The following is a 16,865-nucleotide window of genomic DNA, read 5'->3' on the forward strand; positions in this document are numbered from 1 at the left end:
TCAGAGCCTGGAGCCAGTTTCCGATTCTGTGTCTCCCTCTCTCTCTGCCCCTCCCCTGTTCATGCTCTGTCTCTCTCTGTCCCCCCCCCAAAAAAAAAAAAAACCGATTGAGTTTCAAAAAGTCAACATCCTGAGCATTAAACCAGGCCTAGGGCCCTTCTAAGTGTGGGGCCCTGACCCTGCGGGTGAAGAGGGCACTGCATAAAGTGCAATCTCCCAAGTTTTTCTCTAGTGCTGGGGCAGTTTCAGTTCCTTCCTTTGAATACCAGATCAAGTAGGGTCTGGTTGTGGAGAAGAAATGCATCTGCCCTCCTCCTGCTGCTACCTCCCCTACATCCTGGCCCTGCACTGGGGTGGGTGGGGTGGTTGTAGAATGTGTGCTCCTGGACATTTAGGGAGTTCAGGGGTCTTCAGGAGTCTTGGGTTGAAGACCATAAGTTACTTAGTTGGATGGCATTGGTTAAATCAACATAAATGGGTCTATTTAGTCATCTGTAAAAAGAGGACAGTTATGGTACCCATTTTAAGGTTTTGTTGCCGATCAAATGAGACAAAACATGTACAAGCCCTAACATGACCCTGGGTCCGTTGGAAAAGCTCAGTTTGGGCCTTTAACAGCCAGCTGGCCTGTTCTGTCCCTTGCCTTGTCTTGCCTTTCCCTCCAGGGACATGAAAGCTTAAGGTTTTATGCAGGCTGATGGGAATTTGTGCCCCCTTTTGCTCAGCTCACCTGGCTCACTTTTCAATAACCTCGAGAGTTCATAGGGGCGCCTGGGTGGCGCAGTCGGTTAGGCGTCCGACTTCAGCCAGGTCACGATCTCGCGGTCCGGGAGTTTGAGCCCCGCGTCGGGCTCTGGGCTGATGGCTCAGAGCCTGGAGCCTGTTTCCGATTCTGTGTCTCCCTCTCTCTCTGCCCCTCCCCCGTTCATGCTCTGTCTCTCTCTGTCCCAAAAATAAATAAACGTTGAAAAAAAAAATTAAAAAAAAAAAAATAACCTCAAGAGTTCATCTCCTTTTCCAGGAAGTTCACCCCCATGCCAGTGGCTGGGTAAGCTCCCCCCTCCCCAGTGCTCCCCTCACACCCCAGGAATGCATCTACTGCGTATTGTGCCATAGTATTTAGCACACCTGTATGATTTTCTGTTGGCTCTACCCTCAAGTATGTCAAATCCAGCTCAGGTTCTCTTCTCTGGACCCTTATAGTCTAGTCTTAACAAAGGAGTCAGAGTGATCCTCCTAGAAAAACGCGTGAGGCGACTCTTGTCAGTCAAAACCTTCCAAGAGACCTTCTAAATTCTAAACCTTCTAAATTCTTAGAAGAGAATCCAAAGTCCCCAGTTTATCCATAAGGCACTCTGGGCTCCCCGTGACCATTCTCCTCCTTCACCACTGCAGTCTCACAGCCCCTTCAATTCTTCATCCACTCTACGCCTACTCTTGCCTCAGGCCCTTTGCACTTGCCAAACCCTTTGCCTAGCACCCTCATTTTCTACATGTTTTATCTCACTTGATCCTCATCAAAACCCTGAGGTATGACAATTATTGCCCTCATTTTAGATGAGCAAACGGACCTGGACATTGACTTTAAGGCCTTCCTGACGACCCCATCTAGAACATCTCAATTCTCTGCTCTAGCCCCCTACTCTACTTTATTTCCCTTTCAAACATTCTATGTATTTTTATTATATTTATTGGGTTTCCCTCTCTGGAATGTAACTGCATGAAGGAAGGGGGTTGTCTCTTTTTGTTCACCCTTATGCTTCCAAAACAGCACCCGGGATTTACTGATATAATGAATAGATGCTTCCATATCTCTCTTGCCCTAACTTGAGTTCCTTGGGTACAGAGCCAGCATCTTATTCCTATTTGGGGGCCCTGAGCTAAATGCTCCATAAATGTTTGCTGTTCTAATCAGTAGGAGACCTAGAGCCCCACAACATAAGGCGAAACAACAATGAATGGTGTTGAGCATGCAAATATTTTTAAATGTTTATTATGTACTTTACATTGAGCACTTCAGAAAATAATTACAATGATTTCAAAATGCAATTACTGGATTCAATAAATATGCTTTATAATTACGCCCAATCAATATCTACAATATTTGTGGACACTATGTCAGCTAGCAAATAAGTAAAATAACTATTTTAATCTCAGGGAAGAGAAACATGCATGATCGCTTAAGTCATTTGTCACTGTGTGTTTTTAAAAACATGATTCACGTTTGTTTCAAGTACATATACGTCCACTGCAAGAGTTAAAGCAGACTGCTGACATTAACACCTTCAAACTATGATCTTTGTTACCTGAAAAGAAAATTCAGTTTAGTACAAACAAATCCAAGAAGAAAATTTCAGGACCCTTGATCAGAAGCTTTGGGGGCTCGTTTGACTTCTCTGCTGCACAGAAAAGTTCGAGTAAGGCTCAGAAAGAAGAGTGTTTGCTCTTCCCATTGAAGACACAATCGAAGGAATAGGTGAACTAGCAAATTCTATAAACTAGCCACCAAGAAGTTACCAATAAAGGACGCTTTGTATGTGTGAGTACATTTAAAAAAGCCTTAGCCAATGTTACAAAAAGAAAACATTCAGAGTATTATTTATGAATGCAAACATAATTGGTTTTTCGTCTTCTAGAAATCATCATCTTTGAAATGCTAATAGATGAGTCCAAATGTGGTTCTTTCTGATGGGAGAAGCTGCAGGTACGCAGGGGATGGATGACCTACTGATTTACCTTCTCAAAGTACTCTTTGGAAGCAGCTGGATGTGGCTTGATCTGAAAGTACGAAAACATTTAATCAGGTAACTGCCTTTAAGATAACAGTCTCAAAAGTGAGTTGAAAGCTCAGTTTTTGACCCAAAGTTCTTTTACTTTTTAAAGTGTGGTCTGTTTCCTGTAAAATGCGTGGATGAACATTGTTTTAACAGCCTGCCTGATCCCTGATCCCACCCCAACCCCCACCCCTCGGCAGCCTCACCCGTTTGCACACTATCTGCACCCTGGCACCAAGGGTGGGTTCCTTTGTGGGTGCTGCAGGCCAGCATCTCTTGAGGCAATAAGGACCTGGGATCCTTATGCTGGGACCTCATAGCTTTTGGAAAAGAAACCTACTGTAGGAGAATCCGGGGTCCAGTCTGCTGGGCAGACTTCTCCGTGTGTTTCCACAAACTGGAATGCCTTCACCAAACGGAGGGTCTCTTCCACACTTCGGCCCACAGGGAGATCATTGACACTCAAATGCTTGATGACTCCATTGGGGTCAATTATGAAGAGACCTCTGCATCAGAATTTGTGCTCATTAGTACTTCGGCAGAATGTTCTAGAGAGAACTAGAAAGTCTAACTTCTACCCACTTTTGTCTTTAATTCTCATCAATAAAGCATTTATTAAATTCAATCACATGCTTAAACATGGTGTTTTCATTGTTATATAAAAAGCTGATCATCTCCTATTGATGAGATGCCTTAACAAAGGTGTGACTGGACCAGGACAACATGGAAAGCAGGTAGTCACCTTTGCAAATGTGACTGGACTGTCACACAGAGTCTAAAAGTCACGGAGAGCAAAGACTTCTTTCACTTATTAGTGATATTTAGCAGGTGTTCTTTGAGCTGCCATATCAAACCTTGGCAAGAAACCATAGGCAAAGGGGAAAGACAGAGATGTATTTTTTTTTTATTTTTTTAACGTTTATTTATTTTTGAGACAGAGAGAGACAGAGCATGAACGGGGGAGGGTCAGAGAGAGGGAGACACAGAATCGGAAACAGGCTCCAGTCTCTGAGCTGTCAGCACAGAGCCTGACGCGGGGCTCGAACTCACGGACCGCGAGATCGTGACCTGAGCCGAAGTCGGCTGCTTAACCGACTGAGCCACCCAGGCGCCCCAAGACAGAGATGTATTTTATCTATATTCAGTAAATACTTATGAAATGAGTGAATGCTTGGGGAAATGGTGGAAAATCCCAGGGGAAATCTTTGCAGAAAGAATTTAATGGCCTTAAGTAAGGCCTCAGGGCAGAAATCTAAAGGAAAAACCAAAGTCTGTGTTCATCTTCTGTACAAGTGTTGGTGTTACTATGACATATGCAGATATGTTTAAACCACAGGTTTTAACAGCCCATCTTAAAAGGGTGTGGCATTCCCAGTGTTAATGGTTCAGGGAAGAAGCAAGTAAGAGAAAACAGCAAGGTAAAATGGTGCTTCTTCCTCCCTGGGCCCGGCTCTTGGGGGTCTGGGCTTTGAGGCTTTCAGCGGTCCTGGCGCACGCTCAAGAGAGAGCAGCCAAGCTGGAGTCCATGGTGCAGGTGTAGGTGTAGGTGCAGGTGCAGAGCAAGGACGGAGCAGGGCCCACAGACTCCAGAAAGAATGCCTCATCTTACAAACCAGACTCGGTTACCCTCCCTTGTCAATCCTAATGGTGAAACTAGCAGGCAAGTAACGGCAACACCAGCAAGACCCGACAGGGAAGGGGATCCTGGGAGGAAAAAGCCAGCACTCTTTTTCTCCTTCCCTAGCCAACTTTGCCAAAGCCAGGCTTTAGTTTATTAAAGAAAGACAGACTCTGCCTGGAGTAAAAAAGGCCCAAGCTCCAAGGTGGAGAACTAAAATCCCAGGGATAACCCAAAAGGAAAGTGGGCCAGAGAAGAGTGAGGTACCAAGACAGAGCAGGTGAGTAGGTTCCAAGCAGCCCCAGCAAAACTGCAAGGTGCATCCCAGTGAGGTCCTCATCGGCTTCCTGGAGGTGAAGTTCTGCCCAACCCTCCTTCACTCAGTGGTCATCAAGATGCCATTCTAAGGCCTCAGTTCTTATTCTCTGCCCACCCCCTCCTCCGGCAGGAAGCCTGCATTCCTGCATATAGGACTGTTAGAGAAGGAAAGCTTCAACACTCAAAGGAATGAAGCTCTAACTACTGAAAGCATGAGGACAGAAATGACATTCTGGGACAAAGGTCTTCACAGCTACCAGAACCTGTGCTGTAAACTTTGGCTGCCTCCCCTTATTTAGCCCTCCCAACCAACCTGGGAGGTACATTTTCAGTTCAGTGACAGAAAAGTGGGACTCAGAGAGGTTACATTAACTTTCCCAAAGTCCTACAGCTGTTAAACAAATAGCTGAGTTAAAAAACAAAATTCAAACTCTGGTCTGACTCGGGCTTGAATAAGATCTCACCCACGCCAGCTTCCTGACTCCTACGGGCTGCTGGTCTCCCCTTCCCCAAACACGCCAGGAGTGCACCCCCTACCCCCCATCATGAAAGCGGCTCCCAGGTGGTTAGGGCAAGTGCAGCAGTGTGACCATCAACACTCAGGGTGCTGCAGGGGGCGGGTCTATCACAGCCATTCTGAAAGCCTCTGCCAACCCTCGCAGCAGGCACTCACTGGCGCTACTAAAGCTAAGGTGAATGAAGGCTTTCTGGTCTTCAAAGCGCTTTACCGAGGTCTCTACAAATCCCCTAAGAAGTGAGATGATGCTAAACACGAAAAACAAAGTTTAAGTTCATAAGGAACAGGATCTTACCTTAGAGCAATACCAGGGCCTTCTAACAGCACGCCGTAGTCTCGGGAAATCTGTTTAGTCAAGTCTGACAAGAGTGCGATGTTCATGTGGCCCAAACCGCCATTCTAATAAAAATGCAAACGCAATGGGCTGTTACACTGTCTCAGCCAGGTAACATGATGTCTGAGGCCAACAAGAATGGCAGCAGGCAGCGGGACTGAGCACCGACAGCAGGCCGAGTGCTGCTCTAAGCTCTTTCTGTTAACTCACTTCCTCCTCCCAACCATCCTGGAGTAGATACCATGATAATCACCTTTTTACAGGTGAGGAAACTGGAGGCACACAAAGGTTAGGTAACTTGTTCCAGGTCACAGCTAGAAAGGGACGGAGGCAGGATTTAAACCCAGCTAATACTGTAAAACTTTCTTTTCCTAATTCTTGAAGTATTCTCTTACTTGAAGATTAATTTCTATAGCATAAAAATGGAAGAGTAATAAAGACTTTGAATAATTTGGTATTGATAGGCTGGGAACACAGCTAGAAATTTTGATTCTCCCAAGCAACTTTTCAGGCAGGAACAATGATCATGCAAAAGAGTGAAATTATTAACCACCGTCCCACAAGCCAGGCCGGGTATGTGGGATGTATAAGGTACAGGTCAGAGAGGAGGCAGCCATGCCCAGCTGGTTCTGCCCCGCTCTGCTGAGACTGGTCTCTGTTACTGTTTGTACCCCGGAAAACACACAAGTGGTGGGCAGTAAATCCAGGCAATGTGGAGGGAGATATGGCCAGAGTTTAACAGAATTTGCCAGGAGTTTAGGACCTATGAACGCCTATTTCAGACTAATCATGCTCTAACAACTTCTCGGCTAGTCTTTCATGGGATCTTTCCAAGTTTTTAGGAAGCTAACTGCAAAGGTAGGGTAACTGAGGTCTATACCTTCCTTGGTGTGTTTATCCAGGCAAGATGGGTGAAGTGGGAATCCACCGAAACTGCAACAACTTCACAGTTCACATCGTGAAACTCACTGGCTTTGTCGCTAAAAGCAACAATTTCGGTAGGACACACAAAGGTGCTAGAAAAAAAGGGAAGCAATTCCCATCAGAGAATTTAAAAACAAGGATTTAGAATTTAAACGATACGTAGTCTAAAGACTAGTTCCACTTGCTTATAGGTGAAAAAAGCAAAAATGGTTAACCACCCTCAATGGACTTCCCTTTCTATTGAAGAATCATATCACAAGGGATGCCTGGGTGGCTCAGTCAGTCAAGGAGCTGACTTTGGTTCAGGTCATGATGTCATGGCTCGTGAGTTCGAGCCCACATCAGGCTCTCTGCTGTCAGCACAGAGCCTGCTTCGGATCCTCTGTTGCCCTCTCTACCTGCCCCTTACCTGCTTGCAAGCACGCGCTCACCCTCTCTCTCTCTCAAACATAAAAAAAAAAAATCGTATCAAAAAATGGGGGTGGGCAGGGGAGAAGAGGCATATTCTAAGAATAAAGAAAAAAATAAATAACTTTATTTATTTATTTTTAATTTTTTTTTTTAACCTTTATTTATTTTTGAGACAGAGAGAGACAGAGCATAAACGGGGGAGGGTCAGAGAGAGGGAGACACAGAATCTGAAACAGGCTCCAGGCTCTGAGCTATCAGCACAGAGCCTGACACGGGGCTCGAACTCACGGACTGCGAGATCATGACCTGAGCCGAAGTCGGACATCTAACTGACTGAGCCACCCAGGCGCCCCCCAAAATAAATAACTTTATGAGAAAACTCATTTTATTACTATCTTTATTTTTCTCATTTTCCCCCAGGCCAATGAGAGCTTCCTTACAGACAGACTGGCTTACAGAAACCACTGCTCTGGAGTACAGAAAACAGCCATATCAAAACCCAACCCCACTAAGAATGCCACCTCATCCTCCACAGGTATCAGATTAGCTGCAGCTGCAAGCTGTACTCAGCAAGGCCACTGGCGATAAACAACCCAAAGAACCCTTCCCTCGACCAGAAGAGCAACCAGAGATAGGAAATGTCAGGGGGAAGCAGGGACCTTTGCTTGCTCTCAGAATGACATCAAGCATCACAGAAATTATACTTACAAGTCCAAAGGATAGAAGAAAAGCACCAAATATTTCCCCTTAAAGTCATCAAGGCTTAGGTCTTTGAACTCTCCGTTGACAACGGCAGTGCCCTTAAAATAGGGTGCGTGCTGGGTGACGGCAGGAGCATGGTACGAAGAACCTGAAGGAAGCCCACACACACGTACAGTTCATCATCTGCTTCTTCACGCACCTACTTGACTTTTTGCAAATCTCTCACAGTAATTAATTAGTAGTACATAAATTAAAAGGTTCAGTTCAACTGTACATCTTAGGGAATTCCCCCCCCCCCCCTTCTGTAGTCTAGACTGTATACAAATTCAATTCAAAGTACTATGGGAACTAAAAAGGTGAAAAAGATGATGCCAGAGACGGTGGGGACGGCATTAAGACAGAACTGAGGAAGACATGAGCCCAGACATGGATTCTAAATATGGTTTAGATTTTGCCAAGGCCACGTGGGACAGGGCAAATGGCATGGAGGAGGGAACTGGGCAAGTGTGGAGAACAGCCTGTGGCACAGTTTGATTACAACAGAGAGAGCAGGAACGCCTGGGTGGCTTAGTCGGTTAAGCATCCGACTTTAGCTCAGGTCATGATCTTGTGGTTCGTGGGTTCCAGCCCCACATCGGGCTCTGTGCGGACAGCTCAGAGCCTGGAGCCTGTTTTGCATTCTGTCTCCCTCTCTCTGCCCCTCCCCGGTTCATGTGTGCGTTCTCTCTCTTAAAAATAAAAAACATTACTCTCTGTCCCAAAAATAAATAAAACGTTGAAAAAAAAAAATTAATTAAAAAAAAAAAATAAAAAACATTAGGGGCGCCTGGGTGGCGCAGTCGGTTAAGCGTCCGACTTCAGCCAGGTCACGATCTCGCTGTCCGTGAGTTCGAGCCCCGCGTCGGGCTCTGGGCTGATGGCTCAGAGCCTGGAGCCTGTTTCCGATTCTGTGTCTCCCTCTCTCTCTGCCCCTCCCCCGTTCATGCTCTGTCTCTCTCTGTCCCAAAAATAAATAAACGTTGAAAAAAAAAAAAATTTAAAAAAAAAAAAAAACATTAAACAAACAAACAAAAAAAGAACAGAGAGAGCAGGTGTGTGGAAGGAAGTGTGAGAGACAAAGGAAGAATGACTGAAAGCCAGGCTGTGACAGCCCTGAAATATCAGGCTAGAGTTTGTTCTTAAAAAAAAAAAAAAAAAGACAGAGTCCTCACTGGAGGTTTCACGCAGGAGATGGAAGATGAGTCAACTGTTCTTGGGAGGGTTAGTCTGGCAGGGGAGGGTAAGGGGAGCAGGAGGAAGGGAGACTGATGGTAGGAGGGCGTTGCAGTTATCTAAATGAGAGGTATGGACAGGAGGGGTGTGCCTGAGAGGACAGGAGGGAAGGAAAGGGTACGAGAGATGTGTCAGAACTAGAGAGGACTTGCTTCCACTGGCAACTTGCTGCAAAGTGTCAAAATACCCAGGCTTCAGAAACGGTGGGGGCCGCTGGAGTGGGTCTGGGACAGGGGACAAGGAAAGTTTTATATGCGGGGCATCAAATTACTAGAAATTTTTTCTAAAGCTCCAGGGTAGTAAAATTAGCAAAGGCTTTGCTGAAGTATATTTCTCAAGCGATTACATGTTGCACGTGCTTTTTACAAGGTGGGACAAATTTAAAGGAGGTATTTTCAAATATCACTCATTATGTGAGGCTCATCTTAGCAAAACCCACATTCTAGAAAATGGGAGTGTAAATCTCAAGAAATAGCCTTGTTTTACTCAGGTCGTGGAGGAGTCCACGCTCTCACGTGGCCAGCTAGAACTAGCACACAGGTCTGAATCCAAAAGCCTTGGTTCCGACAGGCTGTTGGCCACTTCCGGTCACCTCACATCCCCTCATACACAGCGAGGCCCAGAGGTATCTGAGTACCACCTCCCTCCCTCCATGTTCCTCAACACAGAGGATTAAAACCTCTGATGACCAAAATGGTAATGTGACACAAGGGCTGTCTGCCTCAGCAATTCTCAATTTTGACTGGACATCACAATTACCTGGAGAGCTTTTAAAATATACTGATAAGGGGATTAAAAGGTAGGAACTTCCAGTTACAAACGGACGGACGGGGTGGAGTGCCATGCACAGCACAGTGAAGACAGTTAATAATACCGTAACAACTTTGTACGGTGACGGCCCGTAGCTAGGTTTATCGTGGTGATCACCACCTAATATATAGAAATCTTGAATCGCTACGTTGTACACCTGAAACTAATAATATTGTCATGTCAACTACATTTCCATTAAAAAAAAAATGATGTCCCAGTCTCACACCTCAGAGATTGACTTAATTTGTCTGTAGTGGGACTGGGGCAGTGGTATGTTTTCAAAATCTTCCCGGGGCGCCTGGGTAGCTCAGTCAGTTAAGCGTCTGACCTCGGCTCAGGTCGTGATCTCACGCTCCGTGAGTTCGAGCCCCGCATTGAGCTCTGTGCTGACAGCTCAGAGCCTGGAGCCTGCTTCAGATTCTGTGTCTCCCTCTCTCTGACCCTCCCCCATTCGCTCTCTGTCTTTCTCTGTCTCAAAAATAAATAAACATTAAAAAAAAAAAAAAAATCTTCCCAAGTGAGCCCAACGCATAGACAGGGTTCAGAACCCTTGTCCTGAGATGAGGATTCCTGTTTTCATTCTAGGGTCAACCCAAGGCATTAACACTTACTGGTGCTAAAAGCCAATTTTGCTTGAGCAGAACCAGACCACAATACGTTTGTCAAGCATGTTCTTCGGGAAGCAGCAGGTCGAAGGGCTGAAGAGGCAGAGATACCCCAAGGAATAGCACTCACATGTCGAGCAACCTGGAAAGAGAAACACTTTATATTAGGAAGTAGCCCCAGAACGGTAGCTGAAGGCTGGCCCTGCTGAAAGGGCATCAGGCCATTGGTGGGCTCAGCTATCCTTGTTCCTGTGAACCAAATATCAAACCCAAAACTCTAAGAGCATAGATTGAATCTCCATTTTCTTTTTTTTTTTTTTTTTTTTTTTTCGAGAGAGCGAGAATGAGCAGGGGAGGGGCAGAGAGAGAGAGAGAGAGAGAGAGAGAGAGAGAGAGACAGAGAATCCCAAGCAGGCTCCACACCATCACGGCAGAGCCCAATGTGGGGCTGGAACTCACGAACTGTGAGATCACGACCTGAGCTAAAACCAAGAGTCGGACACTTAACCAACTGAGCCACCCAGGCACCCCTGAATCTTCATGTTCCTAACATTCTCTTCTGCCTCCTTCTCCTTCAAGACTGCAAGAGGAGAATGGGGAGATGTTGGTAAAAGGGTACAAGGTTGCAGTTATGCAAAATGAATAAGTCTAGAGATCTAATGTAGAGGGGTATGATGACTATACTTAATAATACTATATTGAACCCTAGGAATTTGCTAAGAGTGGATTTCAGGCACACTCATCACACACAAAAAAGGGAATTATGTGAAGGGATATGTTAGTTTGACGGTCGTAATCATTTCATTAGGTATATCGAATCATCACGTTGTACATCTTATATAGATGTAACTTTTATTTTAAAAGTATATAAATAATTTGTTTAAAATCTTGCAAGGCAGAGGGGAATTATAAGACCGTAAAGATGCCATGCTCTTAAGAACAACACAGAGGGTCCAAAAACCAAGAGGACTTGGCCATGCTCTGTGTATTTAAGCCCTTTACCAGCACGATCTGCTAAGCAATTTCTACCGCGTCAAGGTTTTCCCAGAAAAGACAAGGCCTCACAGATAAGCAAACAAGGAGAGCAAAGTTCAGGCTCCGGCAAAGTGTGTACAGGGCTCAAGGGAATTGTGTGCTCAACTACAGTGTCTAGCGTGACTCAGGAAGAAGGAGCCTGCGTTGAACCCCGCCAGGAGAAAGGGGAGGGTGGGTACCAAGAGGGAACTAGGCTTTGCCTGAGAAGCGTGGGGACAGACCTGGGGTGGGAGAAGGGAAGTGCCTTTTGCACTTTAGCACTTGGTACTTTACCACTTTGGTTTCCATCCAGCATCGAGTGGATGCTCACAGCAACGCCCTGATGTAGGCCATCACTCTTTCTATCTTAAGGTAAGGAAGGGTAGCAAACTGAGGTTCGGAGTCAGTCCAAGGTCACAGAGTAGGCTACAGAACAGGGAACAGAGCCCAGGTCGCCTGCCTCCGGGACCAGGTGCTCAGGTGGAAAAAGGCCTGGGGACCCGCGACTCCTGGGTGAGGAGGGATTAGAAGAGGGGACAGCTAGGAGGAGGCGGGGGAGAGGATGATTCTGCGCAGGCACATTCCCTAGAGGAGAGGCCTCTGGGGTCCGTTACCCGCTGGTGCCCTCCAAGAAGGGCGAAAGGCCCCCAGACGCCAGAGAGCAGGATCCTGCTTGGGAGCTACGTTCTCGGTGCCACTGCAGTGTCTCCGCGCCTGTCCCCTGTCTGCAGCCACTCACCGAGGCCCGGAGAAACCTTCCCACCGCGGCCGCCATCTCCAGTGCGCGCGGGACTCGCGAAGCCGACTGGGAAGCGGAGGAGGCGGGGCATGTGGGGGCGGGACCTCGGCGGCGGGGCGGGGCCTGGGCCGGGGCGGGGCCTGGGCCGGAGCGGGGGCGGAGAGAAGTCCTCGTGGCCTTTTGATTCCTCGCGTCAACTTACCTTCTGCTTCCCCGCGTTAACTTACGTGTTGGGCGCCTCAGCCCTAGTTATGAGAGGATTCCCGTTGTGGCCTCTGAGTAGCCGAATGCTGGGGAAAGCAACACTTGGTCTCTAATTGTCGCCCCAACCCAAAAAGGACTAATCCAGGTGGGGAACTAGATATTTAGTTTCATATTTCTACGGATTTTTGCTGTTAACCTGTGTGGATGACTGTTTCTACCCGTTCTGCAAAAGGTTCTCATATCTGTTTAGGCATCAAGTAGAGCCTTCTGACTTCTGCATGAAATGAAGTAATTTCAATGCGATTTTTGTCCATTAATAAGCCAAGCTGGTCAGACACATCAAGTTTTCGGTATTTGAAGACCTTTATAATGGTGTATGGACTTCATTTTGGCCTCTCTTCCGCAAATTAGAGTTGGAACAAATTTAAAATTTGTCTTCTGTCGAATAGTAAAGCCAAGTGCTCAGTGGTGAGCCTGGTACTTTGAAGTAAGCTCATCAAATGCAGATAAAAATCACACGGAGGCCTTCTGGTAAATAAATGCACACTCTAAGTGGGTATTTTCCAAACAGGAGTCATTCCACTACCAACTTCGTTTCTGGAAGCTGCATATCATCTGAATATTGTTTACTATTTTCTTTAAGTTGACTCACTTTTGAAAAAATTAAGTGAATTTATTATTATTATTATTATTATTATTTTAAGTAGGCTTCACGCCAAGCACAGAGCCCAACACGGGGCTTGACAGTGTGATCAGGACCTGAGCTGAGGTCAGGAGTCAGACGCTTAACCAGCTGAGCCACCCAGCCACCCCTTAAATGAATTTATTTGAAAGAAAATGCTAAATAACTAAAATGAGAAACCTTTTATCACTTGCGATAAGTAGAAAGTAATTAAAACAAATACATTAAAACAAAATGTTACTAAGTATCAAGTAGATACAGTTGCCTGCTGAGAGTCCCAGACTTTTTATAAAAACAGAGAGGTAGCTAGCAACATGGCATCACATGGGATTCTCTTTATGTAATCGGAAGGACTGAAAGAGCGTTAAACGGGCAATAATTTTCTCACTTTGGAGCCTGATGTTATTTGTTTTGCTCCTCACATAGATCCTTTTATGCAACACCAGTACAGCGGTGGGTACTAGCCCCATGCTTTGGAAAGGATTATCTTAGAAGCAAGAGATGAGAATCCAAAATGGTCTGACCATTTTGGAAAATTCTGTGTCCGTATGAGTAAGGCTGAATATACGACTCAAATAATTTCAGTCCTAGGCATATGCCCAAAAGATGTGTGAGCATCAGTTTATGAAAACAGGCTAGAATGTTCACAGCAACACTATTATATGGCACAGAGCTAAAACTACTCACGTGCCCATCACCCACAGAACGGATAAGTAGGTTGCGATATTATTAATACCGTACAACAACGAGAATGAATGTGCCGCGATGACATGCAACAGAGTGCAAGAGTCTCACAAACGTAATACTGAGTGAAAGAAGCCAGGTGTAAAAACAGTGATAATCTGTGGTGCCCTTTACATGAAGTTCAAAAACAGGAAAACCTAACGTATAGCGTTTGAAGTCAGAATGGTGGTACCTTGAGAAAGAGAGAATTGAGGGCGGGTAATGAGAAGACAAGAATGGGGTGTGAATAATATATTGTGTGTTGACCCAGCTTAAAGTTAATAGTTGTATTTACTTTGTGAGCATTCATGAAGCTGTACACTTGGGCACTTTTAAATGTTATACTCCAATTAAACATATATATATATATATAATATATTAAAAACATATATATAAATATAAGCAAATATATATATGCTTATATATGTTTGTAGCCCCTTGCTTTATATATATATATACATATATATATATATAAGTTTATATATAAATATATATATTTATGTACATTTATATATAAGTTTATATATAAATATATATAAACATATATATATTTATATATAAACTTATATATATAAATATAAATATATAAAATATATATAAAAATAATATATATAAATATAATATATAATATATAATATATAATATATAATATATAAATATAAATATATATATCTAAATTGTTTATATATAAACTTATATATAAATTTATATATATATAAATATAAAGCAAGGGGCTACACATTTCTCAACAATTTCCCCTTATTTTTAAAAAATGTTTATTTATTTATTTTGAGAGAGAGATAGAGTGAGCAGGGGAGGGGCAGAGAGAGAGGGAGAGAGAATCCCAAGCAAGCTCTGCACTGTCAGCACAGAGCCCAATGTGGGGCTCGAACCCACGAACCATGAGATCATGACCTGAGCTGAAACCAAATCGGACACTTAACTGACTGAGCCACCCAGGCACCCCAAGTATTTCCCCTTAGTACCTGCCTTCTTTTTAATTGCTGCTCATAATGTGTTTATGAACAGACGTTTGAAAAGGAAAGGGGGTCAAACTATTGGAACTCAAAATTGTACTGTAGTCTTTAGGAATATTATTAACCCCATACAAAGGAATGAAGGATTGATACCTACTGTAAGAGGGATGAGCTCAAAAAAAGCATTATGCTGAGTAAAAGAAGCCGGACCCAAAAGGCCAGATGTATGATTCCTTTCATATGAAGTATGTAAAACAAGTAAATCCATAGAAACTGAAAGCAAATTGGCAATTGCCAAGTGCTGGGAGGAGGAGGAGGCGAGGGGACTGACTGCTTAATGGGTACGGGGTTTTCTTTTGGGGTGACGGAAATGTTTTGGAGCTACATAGAAGTGGTCATTGCACAATGTAGTGAATGTTCTCAATATCACTGGACTGTACACTTTAAAGTGGTTAATTCTATGTCATGTGAATTTTACGTCAGTTTATGAGTTTTTCTTAGGTATGTATTTATTTATTTAGAGTGTGACCTTGCGAGTTGGGAGGGGGGCAGAGAGAGAGAGAGAGAGAATTCCAAGCAGGCTCTGCACTGTCAGCACAGAGCCTGACATGGGGCTCGAACCCGCAAACTGTGAGACCATGACCTGAGCCGAAGTCGGACAGAAGCTTAACAGACTGAGCCACCCAGGCACCCCTACCCCAATTTTAAAAAAAGAAGAAGAAATAGAAACTAACAACAAATACAAAAATGATGCTGTGGTCTAGCCCTGTGATTTTGTAGACACTGTAAAAACAGGCTCCGTAGCTCAAGGGTTAGAGCACTGGTCTTGTAGACACAGAAACAGACTTTTAGAGATGGAGAGACCTTCCCAAAGTCACGCAGCTGCTTGGAAGCAGAGGACTAGAACCCAGAACATCGTCACACCTGGCCAGCCAGTATGTGAGCTGGCAAAGGTGAGGGGGAGGAGGCAAAGAAAAGGCAAGGGATCGCATTCTCTTTCCATGTTCCTGAGACCCATAGTCCTTTACTGTCCACCTCTCCTTTTCTCCAGCATTTGCAAGGGCACCTCTCTCTCCTATTTTATGCACATCTAAGTTTCCACACATAGGCAGTTTGGTTCATAACTACACTTCACTGCGATGAACCACAAAGCAGAGCGGAGTTCCTTCATGATTAGGCTTATTCATCTTGGTTTCAGTTTTAAAATTTTGAAGTTTTAGTTAGTACTGTCTGTTTGGGTGGGGCCTGTTTACGCTTAAAGATATCATTACCTTCTGTCCACTTCACCCATCCTCCTCCTGCTGCCATTCATCTGAGTGTGGTTCCTGGATTCTCCCTGCCCCAAGGCCGTTTTAGCGTTTGGAATAATGCATTTCCTTTCCTACTTAGGTCCCAGGTAGAGCCTTCTGTGTTGGATGACTTTGCATCAATTAGCCATGTGATTTTAGGGCGCCTGCATGGCTCAGTTGGTTAAGCGTCCGACGGGTCAGGTCATGATCTCACGGTTCGTCCGTTCGAGCCCCGCGTTGGGCTCTGTGCTGACAGCTGGGAGCCTGCAGTCTGCTCCGGATTGTGTTTTCCTTTCTCTCTGCCCCTTCCCAGTTCACACACACACTCTCTCTCAAAATTAAACATTAAAAAAAAAAAAAAAAAAACCCACCAAATCCAAGATCCATCATACTAAGGGGCATGACAGGGGCATGTTCAGAATGTACAGCTGGGGTTCAGACACCAGTTCTGGCATTTAGTGCTTAACTCTCTTGTAGAAGTTACTTAACTCCCTGAATGTTCTTCCATCTATAAAATGGGAGTGATATTAATACCTCCCCCAAGGATTGTTGTGAGGAATAAGTGAGTTAAATTTTAAAGCACTTAGCACAGTCATCAGGTACAGAGTGAGCACTAGAAGTGTTTGTTACATTAAATAAAAGGAATCCAGGCAAAGTGCTATGGGAGTTTAGAGAAAGAGAGCTCAAGAAGGGTCTCGCAGAGGAAACAAGTGTTATTAGAATAGATAGATTCTGTCCTTGAGGGAGGAATGGGAGAAGATGAAGGGAAAGATGGCACGTAGGGGCACCTGGGTGGCTCAGTCACTAAACATCTGACTTTGGCTCAGGTCATGATCTCACGGTTGGTGAGTTCAAGTCCTACGTCGGGTGAGCTCAAGCCCGGCTTCAGGTGAGCCCTGCTTCTCTCTCTCTCTCTCTCTATGTCTCTGCCCCTCCTGGTAGTCTCTCTCTC

The 16,865-nt window shown here is 44.8% G+C and overlaps 1 protein-coding gene across 1 annotated transcript; it reads right to left on the bottom strand.

The window, feature by feature from the left end:
* Nucleotides 1-1,977: 1,977 nt before the first annotated feature.
* PRDX3 (peroxiredoxin 3) lies at nucleotides 1,978-12,137 on the bottom strand. The gene is made up of 7 exons (XM_047826302.1): nucleotides 12,039-12,137; nucleotides 10,292-10,427; nucleotides 7,605-7,746; nucleotides 6,442-6,577; nucleotides 5,523-5,626; nucleotides 3,115-3,280; nucleotides 1,978-2,778 (listed from the first exon to the last, which is right to left on the bottom strand). Exons 1-7 carry the CDS (start codon nucleotides 12,072-12,074, stop codon nucleotides 2,725-2,727), a joined length of 774 nt encoding a protein of 257 aa, XP_047682258.1. The 5' UTR covers nucleotides 12,075-12,137; the 3' UTR covers nucleotides 1,978-2,724.
* Between the last annotated feature and the right edge of the window lie 4,728 nt (nucleotides 12,138-16,865).

This window comes from Prionailurus viverrinus, chromosome D2 (assembly GCF_022837055.1).
Source record: "Prionailurus viverrinus isolate Anna chromosome D2, UM_Priviv_1.0, whole genome shotgun sequence".
In the NCBI taxonomy this organism is placed as follows: Eukaryota; Metazoa; Chordata; class Mammalia; order Carnivora; family Felidae; genus Prionailurus; species Prionailurus viverrinus.

Coding starts and splice junctions, on each gene's coding strand:
- PRDX3 (XM_047826302.1), bottom strand. CDS start 12,074: ATGGCGGCCGCGGTGGGAAGGTTTCTCCGGGCCTCG. Junction 10,428..12,038: donor GAAGGTTTCTCCGGGCCTCG/GTGAGTGGCTGC, acceptor TTCTCTTTCCAG/GTTGCTCGACATGTGAGTGC. Junction 7,747..10,291: donor AAAATTGGCTTTTAGCACCA/GTAAGTGTTAAT, acceptor GGCTTCCTTCAG/GTTCTTCGTACCATGCTCCT.